Source organism: Sminthopsis crassicaudata, chromosome 1 (genome assembly GCF_048593235.1).
Source record: "Sminthopsis crassicaudata isolate SCR6 chromosome 1, ASM4859323v1, whole genome shotgun sequence".
Lineage (NCBI taxonomy): Eukaryota > Metazoa > Chordata > Mammalia > Dasyuromorphia > Dasyuridae > Sminthopsis > Sminthopsis crassicaudata.
The window spans coordinates 20,998,806-21,022,706 of NC_133617.1; the positions used below are offsets into that span (position 1 = coordinate 20,998,806).

Sequence of the window (23,901 nt, forward strand, 5' to 3'; positions counted from 1 at the left end):
ACTTCCAGAGAGACAGAAGTCCATCATGTCCTCAGTCCTGGGGAATCCCTTCTTTCCTTCCCTTACCCTCTAGCCTAGGCTCTCCTTAGAGAGCCATACAAAAGATCACAGGCTCAGTGGACACTTTTGGGTACCAGAAGTGACTTAACAAAAAACCTCAGGACCATTTGCATAGTCTGATCCAGCTTAGCAAAGGTGGAGGTGAGATATTGGGGGACTTCAGCAGGTCTGGACAAAAGCATTTTCTTTCTTTGTTCATTTGAGGTTCCCTTTAAATCTTCAGAGTTGGGTAAGATTTTGACCTTTATTCCACAATTATCAACTATATTATTTTGGTTTTTTTAAATTAATTAACAGACAAGCCTGATTCTTTTCAGATCCACAGTTTTAATTGGGTCAGTTGGTCAACTAGGTATTCTTTCTCTCTCCATATCTCTTTCTCTGAATCTTGCCTCTCAGTCTCGCTCTTTCATCTCTCTGTCTGTCTCTCACATTTCTTTCACTTTTCTCTCTCCCCCACCTCTCTTTCCCCATCTCTTCCTCTCTCTCTCCTCTCTCTCTCTCTCTCTCTCTCTCTCTCTCTCTCTCTCTCTCTCTCTCTCTCTCTCTCTTCTCCCCATTTATTTCTCTCTCTCTGTCTTCCTCTTTCCCTCCTCTCCTCTCCTTCCCTCCCTCTCTAGGTTGTTTTTTTTTTTTCTCTCTCCCCTGGAGGAAACAAGGTCCATTCTAGTTGGCTCTATGGGCACAATGCCCAGTTAAGACTGAAGCTGCTCTTTCATACATCTCTTCTCCCCACCCCCATATCCTCTAAGATCATCAATTCCAACTGAATTCAACAACCATTTATGAAAAGTGTCTATATTCAAGGCACAGTGCTAGGCAACATGGAATACAAAGAAAAGAAGGAGTCAGTCTTGATAAGTATCAAGTGCCTAGCATGAGTTCATCCCAGACACATGATTTGAACCCTAGACTTCTGTCTCCACAGTCAGCTCATTTCCTTACCATTCTACCTGGAGCCCTCTTAAATATTTATTAAACCAATGACCTATCTAGTTCCTTCCACTGGTGTAGTGGGAAAAAAGGTTTCAATCTGGAATCATTTAGATTTTGCATTCTGTGACCCTGACCTGTGACCTTTTGTGAACCTTGTCCAAAGAGCTACTTGCTCTTGCTGGGTCTGAATTTCCTTAGACATAAAACAACAGGATTATATTAGATAATCTTTAATGTTGTTCTAGTTCTAAATCCCTTATAGAGGCAGCACTTGAAATCTGCCCAAGAGCAATTCTGTGAAATGGGTACATTATTATTGTGTGCATTTGAACTATAGGGAGATCAGGGAGGTTTTATCTGGCCAAACTGACACCCATGTTTCTGGGATTCTGTCGTTGCCACTTTTGTATAATGCATAATGTGTAATGTATAATGGAGTGTGGAGCTGGTCTACTTTCCCTAGCTTTATTTGCATTTATTTGCCTTCAAAGAGGCTCTTGGGAGAGTGGCTCACCTTGGAATCTCAATTTCAATCACTTCACAATCCTTATGGTATATATATATATTTTTTGGGCAGAGTCCCCAGAATGCTTTGGGAAGCAATATCACAATTAAGGATTCAACAGAATTTAAAAGACTTTTCTAATCCTAATTTCAAGAACTGTCAAGACTCAAAAACTATGAGTCTCCCATGCTTTAAATGGCAGATTTTGTCTTGGTAATTCCAACTTTGTTTTGTGATTTTTCTCCATATAAGGCTTTGGTAACCAATCTTTAGAAGATGTAACTACAAATATAAGTGAAACAAGTAGGGTTTTTGGAAGGAGTTTGTTCCATTTTAACCTTAAGGTGTTATTGATCTCTTTATTTCTTCAGGACATTGATGAAATTTCCTTTGTTGATATAAAGTGCCCCTGAAATTCTTTCCTCCCTCATTATCTTTTTGAGACTCAGAGATAAGTGACTTGGCCAAGATATTATAATGACTAAACCAACAGTAAGTCACAGTTTATTCGGCTTTCTGAGATTACATTAGTACAATTTGAGCCCTTGGAGGATTGAGACTGCTATCCTTTTTGGCTTTTGCATCCCCAGGGCCTTAATAATTAAGCTTATTAAAAGAAGCTTAATAAATACTTGTGTAGTGGAGGCTGATTTCTCAAAAATAAACTACTAATTTGTACCCCTAATGCCACCCAAAATGAACTAGAATAGTGTTGGTTTTCTATTAAAGGGGGCTTAATAAATAGTAGGGAGGTTATGTGATTCAGACTTAGAGTTAAGTTCTATTTGACCATCTGGGCAAATCACTTCATCTTTCTAGGGCTCCAGAGGTTTTTTCCTCTCTAAAATTAGGGGGTTGGCTTTCTGGAACCAATATGGAACTGTGCTCAAAAAGTCATCAAATTGTGCATCCCCTTTGATCCAGCAGTATCTGTACTGGGTCTGTATCCCCAAAGAGATCTTAAAGAAGGGAAAGGGCCCCATATGTGCAAAAATGTTTGTGGCAGCCCTCTTTGTAGTGGCCAGAAACTAGAAACTGAGTGGATGCCCATCAGTTGGAGAATGGCTGAATAAATTGTGGTACATGAATGTATATTCATATGGAGTATTATTGTTCTATAAGAAATGACCAGCAGGATGATTTCAGAAAGACCTGGAGAGACTTACAAGAACTGATGCTGAGTGAAATGAGCAGACCCAGATCACTGTACAACAAGACTATATGATGATCAATTCTGATGGACGTGGCTCTTTAACATTGAAGTGATTCAGGCCAGTTCTAATAGACTTGTGATGGAAACAACCATCTGCATCCAGAAAGACAAATGTGGGGATTGAGGGTGGATCACAACATAGTATTTTCACTTTTTGTTGTTGTTTGCTTGCTTTTTGCTTTCTTTCTCATTTTTCCCTTTTTGATCTGATTTTTCTTGTACAACATGATATTATGGAAATAAGTATAGAAGAACTGCATGTGTTTAACATATATTGGATTACTTGCCAGCTAAGGGAGGGGTTGGGGAGAAAAAAAACAACCTTGGAACACAAGAGTGAATGTTGACAACTCTGTGCATATATTTTGAAAATAAAAAAGCTTTTAAAAAATAACTAAGAACTCTAAGTCTATTTTCACATCGACCTCAGTAAAATGACTAGGGTGGAGCTTACCATTGCTGGAGGACTTGTAGACAGGAACACTTATACATTATTGGTGGAGCTGTGAATCCAGTCATTTTACAAAGCAATTAGGAATTGAGTGAAGAAAAAGACTAAAATGTTTGTATCTTTTGATCTAAAGATTCTACTGGTATGTTTATATCTCCTCAAGGGAAAAAAAAAAAAAAAAAAGGAAGTCCTGATATAAACCAAAATATTTTTAGTAGCAAAGAACTGGATACAAAATAGATGCCCTCACTTGGAGAGTGGTTAAACAAATAGTGGCCAGTGGGAAGACAAACTAATTAAAAGGAAGAGAGAGAACAATAAAAGTAACGACTATTGAAACTAATGTTATGAAGACTGAATGACTCAGGTGCTCCTCCAGTAGACATCAGTCAACCAATCAATCAATTAACCAACGAGCCAATCAACATTTGTTAATTTCCTACTTTGTGGCCGGCACTGTGCTAAATACTGAGCATACAGAAAGGAGGTTCCAGTGCTCAGGGAGAAAACATGAAGAGATAGGAGAATATACCTCCCCCTATTTCCTACAGGAGGTGATACATGCTGCCGGTAAAATCAGAATTAATTTTGACATATTGGTTCGTTTTGCTGAACTCTCATAAAGTTCTGGGAGGAGGAAAGGGGAATGTGTTGGGAGATCTAAAGGGTAAAAAACAAAAGCCATCAATATAAAATTTTAAATAAGGGCTTTCAGTTGGTGATCTTGGGGGTCCCCCAAGCTTTGAGCCTATGGCCCTGATTGATGATTTCGTGAGCAGAGGAGTCTCACATACATCTGGCCAGTTCGGCCCCAGAGTGGGGACTGCTTCCCTTTAGGGCAGGACCTCACTTCTGAGGTCACTTTTCTGGCCTCCAGTCTTGCTTGTACAGTCATTTCTAAGCATGAAATTGCCTGGATTATATTCAGCTGATGCACATTTCTCAGTCAGGGGTGGGGAAGCTGGAGAATGAGGCAGGGGTCAGGAGGAAGCCACAAGGAGGGGTCCCCAAAGTGGTTCCTTTATTGAGTTGTCTCTCAAACTGTAAGATCCTGTACTAAAAACCTGCAGTTGTATCTCCTGTGATCTTGCTTCCCCAAAGCCATTTTGGGGATTCTCACCCAAATACACAGCAGGGTTTGTAGTGATGAGGTAAGCCATACTCCCAAGAGCCTCTTTGATGGAGATGGATAACGCCAGGGAGAGCTGAGGGGACCACACTCCGGCCTTTATTATCCAAACCGACCAGTAGCAGGACCCCATCGTTTTGGCCAGTACAAAACTTCCAGTCTCCCTCCTCTTCAGAGGCAGATAATAATGTACCCACCCCCTCTCAGAACTGCATCCTGGATACAAGACTTGGATAGAATACAGCGCCTGGAATAAGGAAGATGGGATTTCAAAAATGACCTCGGACACCTAGGAGCCGGGTGACCCAGGGCAATCACTTTACCTCATTGCCTCAGTTTCCTCCCCTGTCAAATGAGCTGAAGTAAGGACCCGCTAACCACTCCAGCGCCTTGCTGGGAGCGCTTGTGCTTCAAGATCCTCAATCATGCTCCCACGCTGGGTGGGGGTGGGGATTCTGGGTAGGATGTGTGTAGTTTTTTTAAAAAGCCTTTTATTTTCAAAATATAAGCATTCCCCTTTGCAAAACCTTGTGTTCCAACTTTTTTTTTTCTCTCCCTCTTTCCCCACCCCCTCCCAAACCAATCAATACATGTTAAACGCAGTTCTTCTAAAACTATTTCTACAATTATCAGTGTTTAAGAAAAATCAGCTCAGAAAGGGAAAAAATGAGAAAAAAAAAATGCAGGGAAACAACAGAGGAGGATGCTGTGCTGTGCCCCCCCCTCGGTCCCGGCCCCTCGGGGTGCAGAGGGCTCTCTCCCTCACAGGACCCTCGGGCCTGGCCGCGTCCCTCAGAACCGGCCCGGTGCAATCTTGTTGTTGCCGCGTGCTCGGATTTTGGGGGGCAGGGAGCCCAGTGGGCCGGCCCTGCTGCTGGGTCTCGGAGGGCTCCCACACGGCGGAGGGGGATGGGATGCCCCAGGGCCGATTTCTGAAGCGGCTTCTCACGCGCCCGGGGCGCCCACACGCACAGGGAGGGGGAGGGGGACACCCACATTATATGGGTGGCTAAGAAGTGGGTTCTGGGTACGGCAGCCGGAGCTGGGTGCCCGGGGATGTTCCCAGAGGCGCGGATGGAGGGTGCCCGTGGTTCCGGAGGGTGCCCGTGGCCCTGGGTGGAGCCTTTGTGGTGGGCGGGGAAACGTGTAGGGGGTGTCCGAGGGACCCCCGTGTCTGTCCCTCACATGGTGTTGCGGGAAGGGGAGGTCTTGGATGGACTGAGGAGAGTGGTTCTTATTGGTGGGGGGGGATATCGGGGGTCTCCCAGGTGATGGGCATGGGGAGGTCTTCCTATATGGGCAGCCCCCAAGGCTCGATTTGGGGAGGGTCTAGAGGACGGCGATTTCCGTCTCCGTGGAGGGCGCCCCGGGGAGTGGTGTTGGGGGCTCCTACGTGGCTATGTGGGGGGGGTGTCCCCGGCGTGTATAGCAAAGGCCCCTTACACATGGGTTTTGTGGGAGGCTCCCACGTGGAGTGCGGGACAAGGCTCGGTGTCTGGGGGCCTCCCACGTGGGAGGGGGGAGGGGACCGCCTCTCCGCGTCTCCAGGGGGCGCCGCACGTGGCGGGTGCGCGCAGGGACGAGCCCGCGTCTCGGCGGGGGGCGGCCCCACGCGGGGAGGTGCCGCGCGTCCGGCAGGGGGCGCCCGGGGCCGCGGGCCCGCGCCGGGAGCGCCCACGCAAGCCCCTCCCCCGCCGGGCTCCGCGCGCGCGCAGGGGGCGGTGCCGGGGCGTGCGCGCGCGGGCGGACACGCGGGGGCGCGGGCGCGCTCCGGGCCAAGCTCGCCGCGGCGGCGGAAAAGTTGCGGGGCGGAGAGAGAGCTCCAGCGGCCCGGAGAGCGGGGAGAGCCCGGAGAGCGGCCCGGCCATGGACGACCTCGGTGAGTGCGCGGCCCACGCGGGACCGGGCCCCCACCCCCCGCCGCCGCCGCCTCACGGGGCGGGCTTGGGGACCCCCCGGACTGGCCGGCCGCTGGCAGCCCCCCCCCCCCCCGGCACTTCTAACGAGCTTTGGGATCCCCCCTCCCCCCCGCGCCCCCGCCCCAGCACCTCCCGGCGCCGGGGGTCTGGGCCCGCAGGCCAGCCGCCCCCCGCCCCCCGGTAGTTCCCACCCCCCTCACTAGCCTCCCCCCCAGTCCTGGGGAGTTGAACTTGGGACCGGGAAGGGGGCGCTCCCGGCGGGGACTCCCACCTGAGGCTGGGGCGGGGGGCTCGCTTACAGGTTGAATGAGCCTCTCCCTGGGGGCCCCTTGGGAGTGCCGGCCCTGTGCCGCGGGGGTCTCTGGGGAGACGGTCCATGTTTCCCCCGGGAGACTGCCGGGATGTGAGGGGGCTGGGCCGGGATGCCCCCCCCAGCTGGGGGCCGCACCCCTCCCCCTCCCCTCGGGACTGGCGGACCCCCCAAGAGGGGCGGCCGGAGCTCACTGCCTCCCCCTCCCCCCCCCCCCCCCCCCCCCCGGCTGCTGGGACGGGCCGGGAGCCCTGGAGCCCCCTCCCCGGCGCGGAGCGGGGAAAGTTAGCGCGCAGGGCCGGGAGAGTGAGCGGGAGTGACTGCTCCCGCTGAGTGGGACAGACGGCCTCCCCCCTCCCCCGGCGCCAGGTCTGAGTGACACCGGGGCTGTTTGTGGGCACGGGAGCGTCCGGCGGGGGAGGGGCTCCTCCCTGCCCCTTGTGGGCCGCCCTGCTCCGGGGTGTCCCGGCCCCACATCCCGGTCCTCCCGCCCCGACGTGCCGCCGCTGCCCCTGCAGGTAGTTTTCCTTGGAAACCGGGGATGTCCCGGGGAAGTCTGGGACACTGCCCCTCTGGGAGCGGTTACGGGGCGGGGCGGGGGCGCCCGCTCCCTCCTGGGCAAGCCCACGGGCACTCGGTTTCCTTGAAGGTGAACGGGCCCCCGGGTCCTGTTGGCTCCTCTGTATCGTCTTCTAGACGCCCTGGGCCCCTTCTCAGGGCCCTTCATCCCTTGCATCCCCTGGAAATCCGCCCTCCATTCAGCACAGCTCCAGCAAACAGCCCAGGAAGCGTTTATTAAGCACCTACTGTGTGCGGGGCACTGGGCTAGCGCTGGGGGCCCCTTCCTGGGTACGCCGCCCCCTCTGTGTTTCCCAGCACTCTCTGCTCCCAGCTGTGTGAGTTTTCAATATTTCCTTATCTGTCCCCCCTTGGGCGGCAGGAGCGGTTTCCTTTGGCATCTCCCGCCCAGCGCACAGTGGGCGCCTCCCATGGCCTCCGAGACCTGGCAGAGGAGGGCAGCCCTGGAGTCAGTGACCTGTGGGCGCCGGGCTCCCTCCCCGGGTGGGCGACACTTCTGGGGCTGTGACCTCTTGACCGTCCCAGGCTGTTTCCAGCCTGTTCCTCTGTGGTGTTGGAGGGACTGGAGCTGTAGCCGAGGGCCTGGACGCCTGCCCTCTCACACTTCCTCCTCCTCCTCCATGTAGGGAAAGGAACAGTTACTCCCGGAAAGGAAAGATGGAACAGGTTGGGGCCGGGGGAGCAGCTCGAGATGGCCCGGATCTGGGCGCAGCTGTGCTCCCAGGAGCCCTCGGGGCCGCTCGCCGTGGTGAGGGAGGGCAGAGGAATGTGCCCGGCCCCGGGTCCCGGCCCCTCGGCCTTTCTGGCTGGCTGCTCCCGGACTTGGCTGTCAGCTGTTTTTCTGAGGGTGGACGCACGGGTCTCGTGTTTTTATTTTCCCCTCCCCAGAGAGCTCTGGCCTGGGAGCCCCATTGGCGAGCTCCTGAGCCATCTTTTTTCTTTTTGGCCGGCCGGCGGGGGGTGGGGTGGGATGGGAGGGGGCAGAATCTCTGCAGCCAGACTTTTGTTTTTGGAAAATAACTGGAGAAACGTTCCCTCCCCGGAGCGGCCTGTGACAGACGGAGCGGCCATGTGTTGTTTAATAAGTAACAAATTTATAACTCTCCCCTCGCTCGGGCAGAGGACGTAAATACACGGCGTCCAGCCCTGCCGGCCGGCCTCCCCTCAGCCCCACGCCGCTGCTAGCTGCTTAGTGCTGGGTTTGGTGCTTCCTGGCGGAGCCTCCTGGCCGGTGTCCCTGGATGGAGTTTCCATGGCACCCGAGTGCGGGTGACATCCCTGACCTGCTCCCTCTCGGTCCTCCCCGATTCTCGGTTCCAAGCGACCGAAACCTCACGAGGCGCCTCGGCTGGCTGCCTTCCGCCTGCGCCCCTTTGGGCCGGACCCCCAGCGTCCTTTTCTCTGAAATGGGCTCGAGGGCCGCCAGGCGGCTAGGAGTCAGCGAGATCCGAGTTCGGATTCTGCCTCAGCCTGGGCTTTCTCAGTCACTATAGGTTTAATTATAATAATGTGTGTTTTTATAGCACCGACTTCCAGGCTGGTCGGGAAGCTCCAGGTCCACTGAGGTAACACACGCTGTGCCTTTGCCAAGCCCGTGGATCCGCTCCCGTGATGGCGATGATTATTACAGCCTGCCAGGTTATCCATCCGGCTCCGTCTGAGGGTGATCGTATAATTTACTGTCTAGAGGACGGGCGGATGTCTCTGCCGGCTTTCTGGCTTGGGTGACTAAGGGGGGGGTGGCGGCGCTGAATTGTTCCCCATGAAACGCCTGCCCTGGGGACTACACCCAGGAAACGGCCTTTAGGGGGCCAGGGGCTCAGCCCAATCCCATCCTTTGAGCTCGGAGCCCTCCCAGGCCCCTGCGAGGGGCCCAGCAGCTGTTGGCATTGCCCACTGGCCTCCACAATCTGGATCTGTCATCTTTCAGCTTCCCAGAAGCTCTGACCCTTTAGAAGACAGAGCCTTATTGTCCTGTCGGGGGGCAGGGGAGTTGCCTCAGGCAGCCCGGGCCTGTGGAACCTCCCTGTTTCCATGGAAAGTCTGGACTTTGTGCAGTCTGTCTGTGGCTCCTCTGTGTGTCGGGCCGGGGTCAGGGGCACCCAGCTGCCAGGTCTGGGGAAGTGACTCGCCTAAGCCAGTGCAGTGGCCGGCGCCCTCCCCTCGGCCCCGATCCAGGTCTCCCTAGAGCTGGGCACTCCATTGGATGTTTATTTCCCATGGTCCTGGGCCTTCTAGAAGACCGTGAGCCCCCTGAGGGCCAGACCTGGAGGCCTAAGAAAGGTTTGCTCCCGTTAAGTCAGGCCCATGTGCATCCTGGGTCTAGAGAGGATCCAGTATTTCTGCTTCTACCCACACTGGAGTTTCCTAAGAGGTGAGAAAACAGCCACCCGCTTTAGTGAATCAAACCAGTAGCCTTAAAGGCTGGGGTCCTGGGTTCAAATTCTAGCCCTGCTATAATCACTTCCGGCCTGAAGCTGGACAGATCATTTCCCCTCCGGAAAATTTCCTCATCTCAGGCTGTGACCCTGAGTCCCATTATGCTTTTCCTGGCTCCAGGCCGAGGCCCCCAAGTCCAGGGTCTGACTTTCCCAGAGTATGTTTTTGGAGGCCTTTCGGGTCAGAAGACTTGTCCAGTGGCTAGTAAGCGCCTGAGGCAGGATTTGAATTCAGGTTCCTCTGACTCCAGGGCCTGCACTCTACCCATTGGGCAACCCCTCTGCCCCGCCCAGAGCACTTAATTAGGCCTTTCCCCTTAAGCCTGGAACATCCAGTCTTTCCTCTGACTTAGACTGTGCTCACTGTAAGTTCCCTGAAGGCGGGAACTCTTGTCATTCTCTTATCTCCAGCACAAAAGGAACTTGGGAGATGTTTCCTGGAGCTGAATTAGATTGAAATGAGTTCTGGGGACCTGTGGCTAAGATCTTGTGGTAAAGGGCCTGCTGCACTTGGAGGCGAGGGCCCTGGAGCCTCCTGTCACTTCTCATGTGACCTTGGCCCAGGCAGGCTCTCACCTACATGAGGGCGGAGGACTGGCCCTAGGAGTCTTGGGACACTGGTGGGCCACAGGGCCCTGGGGGTGCCATGGGCCGGAGCCGGTGCCCCTGTCTGTGAGGGAGTCCCTGGAGCCCATCTTGCCCGGCGGCCCCCGAGAGCAGAGTCCACATTTAAGGACTCCCCCACCAAGGGCACTCTGGGTACAGGAAACTGGGAACTCTGCTGCCTCTTCTGGGAGATAATCTTATCTAAAGGCATCCTGCGAACTTCCCAGTGTTACTGAGATGCTAGTCCTTCTCAGGGAGCCCACAGGCCTTTCTTGGGAAGCGCTTCTGGACTTTTGCTGCTCCACGAGGCAGCAGAAAGGGGACTGGAGTGGGGCTTAGAGGTCCTGGGTTCGAATCCCACTCTGGTGCTTACTTGGGCTCTCAGGCGACTAAGCCCTCTCATCTGGTCCCAGGTCCTTCTCAGAAAATGGGAAGGAGGCTCTTGGTCTTTACCTATCGGGTATCAATTGACCATCGGTTTTACTTTGAAATACAAATGTTCCTCCCGCCATCTTTGTTCTCTCTGCCTTTCGGGGAGGAATGTCCTGTATGGATCGACACAGCTTGACCCTTCAGAGTCTCACATTCTGGTCCTTCTTTAATGGCCTGGGAGAAGTAACAGCAAAGGTGGGTTTTGGGTGATGGAAGGAAGTTTCCAGCAGAGTCCTCCAGGTGGGACTGGCTCCCTTGGAAGCCAGCGCCCCTTCCCCTGGAGGCTTCCCTCGCTTGTCTGTGATGTGGGGGAAGGGACGATTCCTGTTTATGTGAGTGTCCGTTGAGCTCCCTTTCAGCTTCGGGCCTGAGAATCCCAGAGGCTTTCCTGTTTTCGGTTTGCTCTCTGGCCTTTGGGGAGATAGTGGGAATATCGTGCACGGATTTAAACCTGCAGACAGACGGGCTGTTGATGGGAATGGATGGGCCAAGGCCAGTGTCACGGGCCCTCCCCTTCCCCATAGCTGGCACACAGTCATTCCCTGCCTGCGAGGGTGGGTGTCAGGGAACAGAGTGCTAGATAAAGAATCATCACCTTTGCCAGGACTCTGTGTCTCTCACTAAAATTTGAGCCTCGCTTTCCTCATCTGTGAAATGGGAATGATAAGAATTTGTGGCCCCCAGGGTTGACCTGGGAAGTCCTGGATAGAGGACTCCAAGGATGAGCTGTCACGGACAGAGATCCATTCTGAAAGGCCGCCTGGCTCGGCTTGTAGGTCAGGTACATGAGCCATCCAGGACCACCGGCTAATCTCTGAAGTGGAGTTCGCACCCGAGCCTCCCTGACGGCAACGTCCCGTGGACTGTGTGAGGTCCCACTCTGCCGTCCTGGGGGAGGTGTCCAGGTCAGCCCTTTGGGTGACCCCGAGCCTCGGGCTGCAGGGAGAGAATGCCCACCGAGGGCTTCCAAAAGCAGGGGCTGCTCTCCCCGGGTCCGTCTGGACCCGGCTGGCTCCGGGCTGGCTCTGCTGGAGAGGGGTGATCTCGGGCTGCTCCGTCCAGTGTGATCTGGAGCCGGGCTGGTTGTAGGCTGGGAGCCCGGGAGAGTCTGGGCCGAGGGGGCGGGGAGGAATGCCGATGCTTCCACGTCATGCAGGGCCTTATCAGGGGCCAGCCCAGCAGCCCCCGGGACTGAGAGGGGGCAGGGGCCAGAAGGGCCCAGAGCCTGACCCTCGCAGCCGCCAGCCCCGTGCTCAAGGGCCCTGCTCATGCTGAGTCAGAGCCGCTTGGCACCCTCCTGGCACGGGGAAGCCCCGCTGGGAAGGCCCCCGAGGTCGCCCCCGGCTCCCAGAGCGAGGTGAGTGCTCCCCCGGGGACGGGGTGTTGCCCGAGGTTTCCTCAGCGGTCACGTGGTGGGGACGGTCCCCCTGGGAGCGTGTGTCCCGGGCTCGCTCTCTGCCGCTGACACGGGAAGCAGGCGGCGTTCCTGGGGGGCCGGGAGGAAGCTTTGTGTCATTCTTGGCCGGCTCTCAGGTAATTGTTTTAATGAAATGGAATGCAGCTAATTCCGAGCTTAACTTGGCAGAAACAGCCGCCCATGTTTGCCGCTCGTGTTTTTGGAGGGGGTGCGGTGGGGGGGCTCGTTTCCAGCTGTTTGCACTGGGGGAGTTCAATGAGTGGGTCCAGAGAGGGGTGGGGGTGCCTGGGGAGGCCTCTTAGCCCGGGGGGGGCACAGGACTCCCCCAGTAGCGGGATGCCAGGCCCATCCCTCTGAGCACCCTCCAAGGAGAACTTGGAAGCCGTTGTCACCCCTGGGGTGATGGGGAGGAGGAGGGGCAGCGTCCGCCGGCCTTCCTTCCCTCTCACGCCCTCCAGCTCTCCCCAGTGCCTGTCAGGCATGGCTTCCTCACAGCCTGCCTCTTTCCATCCCAGCCACCCTTCCTTGTCCCCTTCCCGGGACTCGGGTTTCCAGCTTCTTTTCTTTTTCCGGGTTGTCCTTCCACACCCTTGAGCAGCCGTCCCCAGCCGCCAGACTCCCCGTCTCCTCTCTCGGACCCCCCGGGCGAGTGTTCTCCCTCACCGGTCATTTCTCCTATTCCCATCCAAGCCTTCCCTCGCCAGGGTGCGTTGGGGCAAGTTGGCTCTTGCAGCTCCCCTTCCCGTCTCTGGGTTCCAGCAGCAGGAGGAGGGTCCAGAGCAGCTCGGGAGCCGGGGCCGAGCTAGCTGTGGGATGAGGCCGCTCCCCAAGCCTCAGTTTCCCCTTTCCTCTCTCTGCTCCGCCCTCTCCCCACTCCCAAAGGGACGCTCCCTAAGTGCCCATCCGGTTATTCTGCCGGTCCACTGGTCCCAGGGACTCTCTGGCACCTTTAGGAGAAAATGGCCTCAGCACGCTTCTCTCCACTTGGAAAAATAGATTATTGACCTTTTTAAAAAGTGAGGGGAGAAATTTTGCAACAATCGGGAGGAACAAAGTGTCATATTGTCCTGGTCCAGAAATGTCTGCCTGCCCGCTGCCACTTCTCTGCCGAATGGCGGGAAGCCGCTTCACAATTGGCCCTTTGAAGCCTCCTGCGAGACCGCGCTGTCCCAACTCAGCACATTTCACTGGCTGCCGGCTCGGGGCCCCCGGTTCCAGGGGGCCTGCTCCCTCCTCACCCGTGGAACAAGTCGCTCCCAAGGAGAAGGCGGCTCCCCAGAGGCCTGGTCAGCCTGTAGCCCAGCCCGTGCAACGGGATTTCCTAAGTGCCTACTGTGCACAGGGGCCAGAAGAAATTGAATTTCAAGAGGACTTCCTTTCTCCCAGCTTGTCCTGAGGACTTTGAGAAATCCTCGGCCATGGTGCTCATACAGGGAGCTGCTCCCTCTCTCCTGGGCGCTCTCCCCAGTCTTTGTTCTGGTCCAGCTTGCCTCTGAGCCTCTCCCCAAGCCCGTAAGTGGCCTCCTCTATCAGAAATCTTTCCCGGCCCGGCGGGTGCGTCTGCCTGGGGAAGGTTGGACTGGGAGTCAGGATCCCACGGCTTTCCTGGGGACCCCGGTTCAGTTAACCTTTCTGTGCGCCCGAGAATCCCCTCTGCCAGCTTTGCCCCGTATAGCTGCCGGTTATTGTAGGAGAGGACCCTGCCATAGACGCGGGAAGGCTGTGATTTTGTCAGAGTGGAGAATTCCTTGTGTGGAAATCCCCTCCGCTGATTGAGGATTGCAGCTTTCTAGTCTTAGGGACACCCCGTGCCCAGGGTCACACAGCCAGTGTTGGTCCACGCCTGGCATTTGATAAATACTGGAACCGCGTCTTCCCGACTCTGGGGCCTGCTCGGCCCCCACTCCCAGCCGCGCCCCCTCTTCTCTCCTTCCCCGCCAGACGTGTCTGTTGTCCAGGGTGGTTTTCTGAATGGGCCGGTCAGTTCCCAATTCCTTATTTTTTCTCTGGGCCCTCACTACAGAGAGAGAGAGAGGGGCAGTTCCAAAGGGAAACTGGGACAGGAGGGAGCACAGGAGCTGCCTCTGTATAATCTGAGGCCAGAGCCAGGCAGTGGGCACAGCCGGGCAGCAGGCACAGCCCTGGGATTCCAGTGCTCCAGACCAGTCACAGCAGCTTTCTGGGCCTCAGGAGCCTCAACACTCAAAAGCAAGAACCTGGCCGCACCCGGCTTCTGCTCTCCTTGGCCCCGGAGCCTCCCTGAGCGGGGCTGTGATGTGACCACACATAGAGGCGGCCTACCTGAATCCCACTGTCTTCTCCCTCCTCCTCCTCTCCCTCCTTTTCTTCTCCCTCTTTTTCATCCTCCTTTTCCTCTTTTCCTTCTCCTCCTCCTCCTCTCTTCTTCTACCTTCTCCCTTTCCTCTTCCCCCTCTCTTCTTCCCCACTTCTTCTCTTCTTCTTTCCCTCCTCCTTCCTCCTGTCCTCTTCCTCTTTCTCACTGTGGTTGCTTAATAGAATACATCAGTGGAGTAGATTGATAGTGATTAAGTGGGATGTGAAGTGAGAGGGTGTCCGGTGCATCCTGCATGTGCTGGAAGAGTGGAAAGAGAAATAATTAACCCCCAAAGCAGCTCCTGGCGGCTGAGGCCCTTGGGCCTGGGGATCTCTGGCTGGGACTGCCATCATCATGACACACCGTCCTCCCAGCTGCCTCATCCTCCCTAGAATCTTCCAAAGCTGATCCCGTTTTCTTATCCCCATTTTACAGATGAGGGATTGAGGCCCAGAGAAAAGGGATTTATCTAAACCGGTGACTCCGGGTCTGGGGCTGCTTCTGTCTTTAGGCCTCTTGGGCATCCTCCTGTTACCTGTGGCCGATATGATGTGACTCGGGGCTCGAGGTTCCAGCCGAGGCGTGTGAAGCCCCTTTTGGGGCCGAGCAGGGACTGGTATTGGGTTTGGGAGAAATACTTGGAAACCATCGAACAGTGACTCAGAGGAGGCTGACTCTGACCCGCCTGAGGACGCAGGGCCCGTCAGCCACACTGGCGAGGGGAGAGGGGCCTGCGGCGATCCGGGGGCACCGAGACTGAGCAGGCTGCTCACACGTGCCAGGGTTCTGGGAAAGACTGGGACCAGAGATGCCCCTCAGAGCTGGGACGGCAGGCTCCACAGGCAGCCCCCAGCGGCGTTCCCCGGCCCGGTCTCCCTGCACCTCCAGCGGTCCGAGCCCCACTCTGTGGGGGTTCTGTGCGAGGGCTGCTCATCTACTTTGCTCCCAGCTTTGCTGTCCAGCCGTGGCTCCGGGAAGCTGAAGCCCACACGGTGGGCTCCCTGGAGGAATGGGCGGGTGGGAACAGTTTATTCCCAGGACGTGGAGGCCGCCTGGTCACCTGCTGCCTGCTGGACCGTCACTGGTCATGAGGGAGTGAGACTGAGGACTCTGGGTCACTGCCCCGCTTCAGGCAGGAGTCAAGGTGGGGACGTCTCCGGCCCGAGCAGGATGGTCAGCCCAGCGCTTAGCCAAAGGCCAGCTACTCCGGCCTCTTCCCAGGCGGGCTTTCGCCTTTTCACCATGGGAAGCTCTGCCTGCCTCTTAGCCCCCGAAGTTAAGCAAGTCTAGGAGCGGGGAAGTTTCAGCAGTTTTTAAGGAAAAGTCAAATTTTCACCATTTCCTTGAAAGGTTGTACTCTAGAAAGACATCAGTTATGGTGTCAGTTAAATACAACACTAACTATACAAAAAAGTGAAAAAAATACGGCATGAAGAGATAACACAGAGCAACTTAAAAGCTCACTTTATTTATTTAGTGCTAACAAGGACAAAGGATTCTCACCTGCGGTATTTTAAGAAACTTTAAGGAAGAGCCGGGCAGCCTAGACTCCTTGGGGGCAGCCATTTCCCACAGGACAACAGAAAGAGCCAGAGTTTGGAGAAGACGGGGCCAACCTTGAAGGAGCTTCTAAATCCAATCTAAATTGAATTAAGAGCTGAGAGGACCCTGAGGAGTCATCGCTTCTTTATTAAAACCCATTAAATACCAGAAGACTTAGAATTAGACATAGAATTAGATCTGGAAGGGACCTCAGAGCTTATTTAGTCCCGTCTCTTTGTGTTGTGACTGGCAAGTGACTTGCCCAAGGTTGCCCAGGTAGCAAGTATGAGGTAGGATTTGTGGGATTTTTTTTTCCTTCAGGAGTATTTTGTTTTTCCAAATACATGTAGTTTTCATCACTCATTTTTGTAAGACTTTGTGTTCCAATTTTTTTTTCCCTTCCTCCCTTTCCTCTCCCCTCTCCAAGACAGCAAGCAGCCTGATACAGATATATAGGTTTGTACAGTCCTTCTAAATATATTTCTGTGTGCCGTGTTGTGCAAGAAAGATCAGACCAGAAAAAACCACGAGAAAGAAAAAGCAAACAGAAAGGTGACAATTTTATGCTTTGATCCACATTCAGTCTCCATAATTCTGATGCGGATGGTTCTCCCCATCCAAAGTCTGTTGGAATTGCCTTGGATCGCCTCTTTGCAGAGAAGAGCCCCGTCCCTCGTAGCTGATCGTCACATAGTCTTGTTACTGTGTACTATGTTCTCTTGGTTCCACTCACTTCACTCACTTCCTGTAAGTCTCTCCGGCTTTTCTGAAATCAGCCCATTGAGGTAGGATTCGAACTCAGAACTCGTGCTTCTGGGATCAATGCCAAAGGGCCCTTAATAGAGGCAGCCTTAGAGAAAGGGGTATTGGATCCCTGGGGAGACTTTGATCGAGGCAACTCCTGAATGCTGATTTTGGATTTGGACTGTCCTCATAATTATAAGGGATGTGGCTCTAGAGCTTTCAAGTCTGTGAAAGAGTTTACAGATCTTCTCTCATTTGAACCTCCTTTGACCTAAGGGTTTATGATCTGCATTTTACAAAAGGACTCCACTGGAGAGCATGAGAGGGGGCCTTGCGCCTGACAGGTTCACAGGGACTGTCTTTTGCCCTTTTTCATATTTCCAGTGCCCAGCATACAGTAGGTGTTTAATAGATGCTTCCTTGAACCCTAGTTACAGTGCCTGGCATACAGTAGGTGCTTAATAGATGCTTGTTAGCTGGCTGACAGCATTCTGTCCCTGAGGCTACCCTGAGCCCCCGGCCCATGTCTGGGGGGCTGTCGGCCCTTTTTAGAGCTTCCCTGCTCTTTTGGAGGCCCTTCTTGCTCAGGAAGCGGGATCCCTGGGTTCAAGGAGCTTTGGCTTTTGCCCTTCTGACTTTTCCTCTCTCTGTCTCCAGGAATGTCCCTCTTCCTCTGGTGGAAGTGGGCGGGCCCCACAGCCTCTGCCTCATTTCCTCTGGGGCTGTGTAAGCTGGACGGTCTCTTCTGGCTCTCAAGACCTCCATCTGGTGTGGGGGAAGGGCTTCAAGCCCTGGGCTTGAGTTCCAGCTGGTCCCCCTTTGCCTCAGTTTCCCCATCTGTCAGGTCCGTTGGCCTGGGAGCTGAGTTCATTTAATCACAGCTAGTGCCTGGGATTGCAGTTTGTGGCCCTCAGAATGTGCGTTAGGGGCCAGGCCCCGCCTCGGACACGTCCGGGCCGGGTGACCCTGGGCCTGGAGAAGGTGCAGACTGTGGGGAGAGGGAGTTCCTGGGACCAAGGCCCGGTTCTCCTCCTCGGGGCAATGGCGTGAGCCCCCAGACGCCTCCAGCTGCACCTTCCAGGCCCGAGTCCCAGAGACCTCAGCGGCTGCCTGGTTTAACCTGGGCCTGGAGGCGAATCCCCCCCCCAGATTCTCCTTGGGGCGGCGGGGAGCTCAGCACCTCCTTTAGCATCCTGCCTCTTCCTGGAGGACAGGGAGAAAGCTCTTTTTCTCTGAGGCCCATTGGTCGGTCTGGCTGGTCTGAGACAGCCTGGCTGGACCCGGGCAGAGGCTGCCCTCACACCTCTTCCACTTCTCCCCCGCTTTCTCCCCTCTCTCCTTCCTTCCTTCGTTCGCTCCCATCTTCCCTCGGCCCCCTCTCCCCTTTCTTCAGCTTGCTCTGTGGTCCGTGCTCCCGATGGCAGCAGCCATTGCTCGGTGAGGTTACTGACTGTGAGAGAGAGAGAGGCCTCCTCCTGCCTCTGCCACGGCCGGCGGGCCTGCTTTCCCTCCTGCTCGGGGTCCCTGCGGCCGCCTCTGCCCTTCCCTTCGGGACAGAGGAGCCTCAACTCAGAGCCCGAGAGGACGGCTGAACGAGCCTCCTGGCTTCTTTATTTAAATGGGAGAATGTTCATTAGGAGGAGATGAATGTGGACCCGCCGCACTTAGAACCCTCCCCAGCCATAATTAAATCTTAATCTAAAGTGACGGAGAAACCCGCCTCGGGTCCCTCTGGGAAGTCTGAGAGTTAACAGCTTTTCCTTTTTTAAAGATGGCACTGGCAGCTGTCCTCTCCAGATACGTCGTCCTGCTCTCCTCCCGAGGGGCCCGGCCCTTGTTACAGAGACACAGCGTTAGAGAGAGACAGAGAGAGACAGAGACAGAAAATTAGGGAGAGACAGACACGTGGAATTAGAGAAATGAGCAGAGGGGAGAGGGAGGGAGGGAAGAGCCGGCATGGGGAGGAGGGGGGACCAAGCTCACCTACGCTGAGAGACCATTAAACCCCCCGAAGTCTGAGCCTTCAAAACCTGCCAGCTGAGGCCTTTCCATCCTAAAGGGTCAGCCCAAGGGTGGGCCCAGGAGCTGAGGGAAGGGTGGCCGGGGGCAGAGCTGGAGTTCGAATCCAGGTCCCTGAACTCCATGGCCGCGCTGTGCCCACCAGTGCTGCCCCTGTCTGGCCTTGCTGATGTGCAACAAAGAGTGGTTGGGATTTTTGGGGGATGATGAGCATATCGTGTGGAAGGTAGACTGCAGGCTCCTGGAGGGCAGGCCCTGAGTGAGGGTCAGGTGGGCTGGGCAGGCCAGGCCAGGCCAGGGATGGCCCCTGGGGGTCAGGCTTTCTGGGGGTCGGGCCCCGGTGGACAGCTGCGGTCAGGCCTTGGCCTGTGGCTCTCACGGAGAGCTGGCTGGTTTGGAGTCCAGAGCTGGGCCCCGGTTCCGCTTGGAGCTGGCTCTGTGTGTTTGTTCTGTTTGGGCCTGGTCTCTTGCATCTTGTTCTCCCCCGCTGAAGGCCTGACACTGTCTCAGGGAGGGGGAGCGGGGGCAGCAGCCAGAGAAGGACGCACTTGGGGGGCCCGAGGGCCTGTCCTGGGTCCCAGGGACGGGATGAGAAGGGATGAGGCGGACTTGTTCGGGGGCTGTCTGGGGCTCAGTGGGAGGTTGGGCTGGGCCCCCAGACTTCTGCAGGGCTGAGGAGGGGTTCATGTCCTCTGGGGCGGCTGGGAGGGAGGCAGACCTGCCTCAGGGCTGGAAGGAGCCGCTTCCTCCAATAACTGGCTTGGCCAGGAACCCCTCCTCCTCTCCCATAAGGTGAGGTCACAGCGGGCCCGTTTGGGCTCCCAGCGTCCCAGAAGAAGTCTGAGGCTGGGACGAGGTAGAGAGAAAGGCCACTCTCTGGCCTAAGGAGGGCAGCTCCAGAGCCGTTTCCCAAGCCCCCGATGGACCCGGCCTGGGAGTGGGAGTGCTTGAGCCGCAGGGTCCCCACCTGGGCCTGTGCTCTTTCTCCCTGCCCTGGCATGTTCTGGGCCCATTTCACAGATGGGAATGGCGAGCTGTGGCTCCCAGGTGAGAAGGGGGGAGCCGGGGTCTCCTGCCCTCAGATCTGGCTCTGCGAGTGGGTAATGACAGGGATGGAGCTTCCAAGCGGGGCCGGGGACACGTACCGACTTCTCGGAAATGGGGAAATGAGTCGCCGACTTGTGTCAGTCCAGGAAGTTTCCCCACCGGGGCAGGGCCGGCCCTCACCCCCCCCAACCCTCCCTGCAGCTTGCTCAAGCCCCAGAAAAGCAAACAGAGCACTTCCCCAGCAACTGCTGCTCTGGGCGGGGGGGTGTCAGCGTCAGAACGCCCCCATTGTACAGATGAGGAAGTGCAGGAGGAGCAGGGGAAGGGAAACTTTCTGTTCTAAACGGGTCACTCATCAGGGGAACCCAGAGCAGCAAGTCTGCCGGGCTCGCCAGCTTAGGGCGTCCTCCCTCTCGGGGCCGGGCAGTCCCAGCTTTGCCGGGAAAGCAGCTTGTCTCCCAGCCTCCTGGGCTCCCCTTCGGCCTTCATTTTGCGGAGCGGGGCAGAAGTGGCGCCTTCTGGGTCCTCTTAAAGGGTCCGAGTGGGGCACCTGTGTCAGTGAGGGGGCCCTGAATTTAGCACCTACTATGCGCCAGCCCCAAGCTGAACACACCTACTGTGCGCCCAGCCCTATTCTGGGCACTTTACAGGCATGTCATTTGATCCTCACAGCCTCGAGATTTTACAGATGAGGAAACCGAGGCAGATAGGTGAGCTGATCGGCCCCAGCTCACACAGCTCCCAAGTGTCTGAGGCTGCATTTGAACTCGGCTCTCCCTGACTCCATGCCCTCGATGTTCCCGCTGCCAGGAGCAGCTTCAGCCCGGCCTCCGTGTCCTGGGGTCCTGAGTGAGGCCCCTCTGGGGACGGTCACATGTGTGAGGCGGGGGATGCCAGAAGGGAGGCTCCCCCCGGAGGCAGTTTAAAGTCTTGGCTTCTCTCCCCCTGCTCCCCTGGACCTGCTGCCCTGAGGTCTCTGACGGAGGGCGGCCCAGATCCTCTCCCGAGACCCCCGTCAGTGTCCCCGTTCTGGCTCAGACCGGCCTCCCCGCCCCCCTGCTCTGACTTTCTGACCTCTTTCTGGGCGGGGACCGTTTTCGAGGCCGGGGCGAGAGCCGGGCGCTCTGGGGTTCTTGCCCACGCCCTGTGGCTGCTGAGCTGCTGCTTCCCGGAATTTTGAGGCTGAGTCTCGCTGGAGCCCGCCTAGATAGACCCTCCGAGGGGGGCTGTCCCTCTGCCCGGGGACCCCCTCTCCACCCGGGGGCTGCGACCCCCGTCTGAGCAGCCTCCCCTTCCCCTGGAGCCCAGCCGGGGTGCCCGTGGCCCGTGGGCCCTCCTGGCTCCGGGGCCAGAGCCTTGCCCCCTTCCCTGCCCGCTGCTGGGGGGCACTGTCTGCCTCCCTGTGCCCCTTCTTTCTCCAGTCTCCCAGGGGAGGGGGCTGGCCTAAATGCAGCCTAAGGTGCAGACAAGCCGAGTATCTGAGAGGGGTGACAGAGCCTGGAAAGGGGCTCCCTGGGCCCAGAGGGGGCGGCGGGGTGGCCACGGTGGGGGGGGGGGGACTCCCGGCACTGGAGGTCTCCAGGCAGAGGCCGATGACCTCACTTGTTAGGGATGTCGGTGGGAGGGGCTCCTGTTCAGATACAAGCTGGATGAGACGCTCCTGGGGTCCTTCCAACTCGTGATTCAGAAGGCCGGGCTTGCAGCTCCCTCCTCCCTGCGCACTCCTGTCGCCCTCGGTTCACTGAGCGGGCGGCCCGGCTGGGAGAGATCAGGGCTGAGACCCCCTCCGGCCGCTGGCTCTCCCCAGCCCCGGCTCCTCCTCTCTGCTGTCGTCCGGGGGCAGAGGGAGCACGGCTCCCTTCCCCTCCCCCTGTGTCCAGCTGGGAGACACTCCTCCAGGCTGGCAGCCAGGCCCTCCTCCCAGGGAGCCCCCCCTCCCCCTCCCCCTTTCAGGGCAGTTGGGATTAAGTGACTTGCCCAGGGTCACACAGCCAGGAAGTGTTAAGTGTGAGGCGGATTTGAACTCAGATCCTCCTGGCCCCAGGGCAGCGCTCTACCCACTGTGCCGCCCGGCTGCCCCCCACGGTTCTGTTCGGAATCCCTTTTCCTGGCCGTGAGATTTGGTTCTGGCTTTCCCACCAGTTTATAGAAGTGGGCACAGCCCTTTGGGAAAGGCAGAGGGGGCAGGGCCTCGTCCGGGGTCCTACAGCCGAGAAGGTGTTTGGGCTGAGGCTCCAGGCCCACGTGGAGACCGGTGTGGGGCCGAAAGCCTGAGTTCGAATCTCGCCCCAGGCCGTGCAGCTTCGGTGAGTGCCCGGTGGCTCAGTGGGCAGAGCCGGCCTGGAAGCGGGGAGACGCGGGGCCACTTAGCTGTCTGCCTCAGTCTCCTCATCTGTTCAGTGGGGGCCCAGCAGCCCTGCCCCCCAAGTGCCAGGAGGTGCGCCGGGCCCGGGCCGCTCCCCAGCTGTTTGCCAGGCACCTCCTTCCCGGGGCTCGGCCCTGCCAAGTCTCCCCGGCTGGGCTCGGGGCCCAGGGAGCTCCGGGTAAGGCTGGGCCTGGAACCCCCCCCACCCTGTGGTTTCCCTGGGTGGCTCTGGTTAGCCAAAGAGCGCCACGAGGGGTTTGGCCCCGAGCTGCTTCCCTGCTCCCGCGCCTCGGGCGGCCCGGCCAGCCCTGGCAGGAGCCGTCACCACTTCCATCTCGGCGGCCCTCTGGCCCCCAGGCCTGCTCCGGGTCAGGCTGCGGCTCCTGGGCCTCTCCCTGGCGGGCGGGGGCAGGGACGCCAGCTGCCACCGGGCTCCTACCTCACAGATGGCTCCTACCTAGCCCAGTCAGGAAGGAAGTTGGGGGAGGGGAGCTCAGTGTGGCCCTTCCCAGGGAAGCCAGGGCAGGGCCTTCTGAGAATCTGGGGTGGGGGTGGGGTGTCCCGCTCGCCCCCGGTCCCGGGCCGGCCCAGTCCGGATGCTCGTGTTTCTCAAGCCCTCGGCCCCGCGTCTTCCTTCCTCTGCAGCCGACAGCGGTGACGGCGACGCTACCAGGGCAATGAGGAACTGGACACGCGCCGTTGTTCCCATTTTGTAGGTGAAGCAACTGAGTCTCTGACAGGTTAAATGACCCGACCTGACCCCGGGGTGGGGTTTGTCCAGCAGTTTCGGTCACCTCCGACCCTTCACGGCCCCGACCCTCGGCAGAGATGCAGGCGTGGTCCCCGCTGCCTTCTCTGGCCGGTTTACGGAGGGGGAAACTGAGGCCGGCCAGAGGGACCTCCCAGGGGCTCTAACCGGGGCGGATCAGGGGAGGCGTCGTGCAGACGAGGCCGGAGGGTGGGGAGCCTGAGTCAGGTCTTGAAGGAGAGTCTGGGGTTCTAAAAGGGGGGGAGGAGGAGCACGGGGGGCGGCAGCGGGGCCGGGTCACAGGCCTGAGCCGCAGGCCGAGCACGAACCTGGCCTCCCCCCCCCCCCCCTGTCCCCTCTCTCCGTCTCCCCCTCTCTTTTGCCAGCTGTTCTTAGTGCTGCCTTCCTTCCAGGCTGGGATGTCCGGAGGGAGGGGGAGTCTTAGAATGGAAGGGAGGCCGAGGGGAAGGGGGGCCTGCTCGGGCCTTTGAGGTCAGTCCCTCCGCCGCTGACTGACAGGGAGCACAGGCCGCTGCTGCAGGCCTTGGGCCTCAGTTTACTCATCTGCAGCCTATGATCCTTCTGGCTTCAGGGCAGTGAAAGGTCTGCTTGGGGTGATGGGACCCCACGTTTGGGATCAGAAAGGACCGCCCTCCTCCAACCCTCTCCCGTTACAGGCCAGCAAAGGCCGACTGCCCGTGCGGCCCCGCCCCTCAGCCAGACCTTGTCACCCAGGTGGGAATGGGCTCCCGGCCGGGGCTGCTGCCCTCCCTGTGGGGCCCCGGGGGGGGCAGGAATGGCAGCTCCTGAGGAGGGAGGAGGGAGTCAGCAGCCGGGACCTCTGGGGGCGCTGCGCCCTCGGGGAAGGCGGGGCCGTGGCTTCTGGGCAGAGGAGGGAACTCGGGGCTCCACAGTGCCCTCGAAGGCCGAAGGCTGGCCAATAAACAGATCTGGGGACTGGACCGGTAATGGCGGTGTCGCCCTCTCCTTCCACGCCCATGGGGATTCAGGCCCTTATCGGAGGGGGGAGTGAGCCGGCGCTCAGAACAGCCCGGAGAGAAGGCAGGCACTGTTGTTATTCCCATTTGACAGATGAGGACATGGAG

At 57.4% G+C, this 23,901-nt stretch overlaps 1 protein-coding gene across 6 annotated transcripts in view; it reads left to right on the plus strand.

The window, feature by feature from the left end:
* Positions 1-6,021: 6,021 nt before the first annotated feature.
* Positions 6,022-23,901, plus strand: part of PXN (paxillin) — a 35,799-nt gene continuing 17,919 nt past the window's right edge. For 3 of the 6 annotated variants that reach the window (XM_074296331.1, XM_074296364.1, XM_074296374.1), the window contains exon 1: positions 6,022-6,173. In XM_074296331.1, coding sequence (XP_074152432.1) covers positions 6,161-6,173 — 13 coding nt within the window. In that variant the 5' untranslated portion in view covers positions 6,022-6,160. Of the gene's footprint in view, positions 6,174-11,769; positions 11,936-12,018; positions 12,112-23,901 lie in introns of those variants that run through there. The other 3 variants (XM_074296382.1, XM_074296347.1, XM_074296358.1) reach the window with 3 other exon arrangements.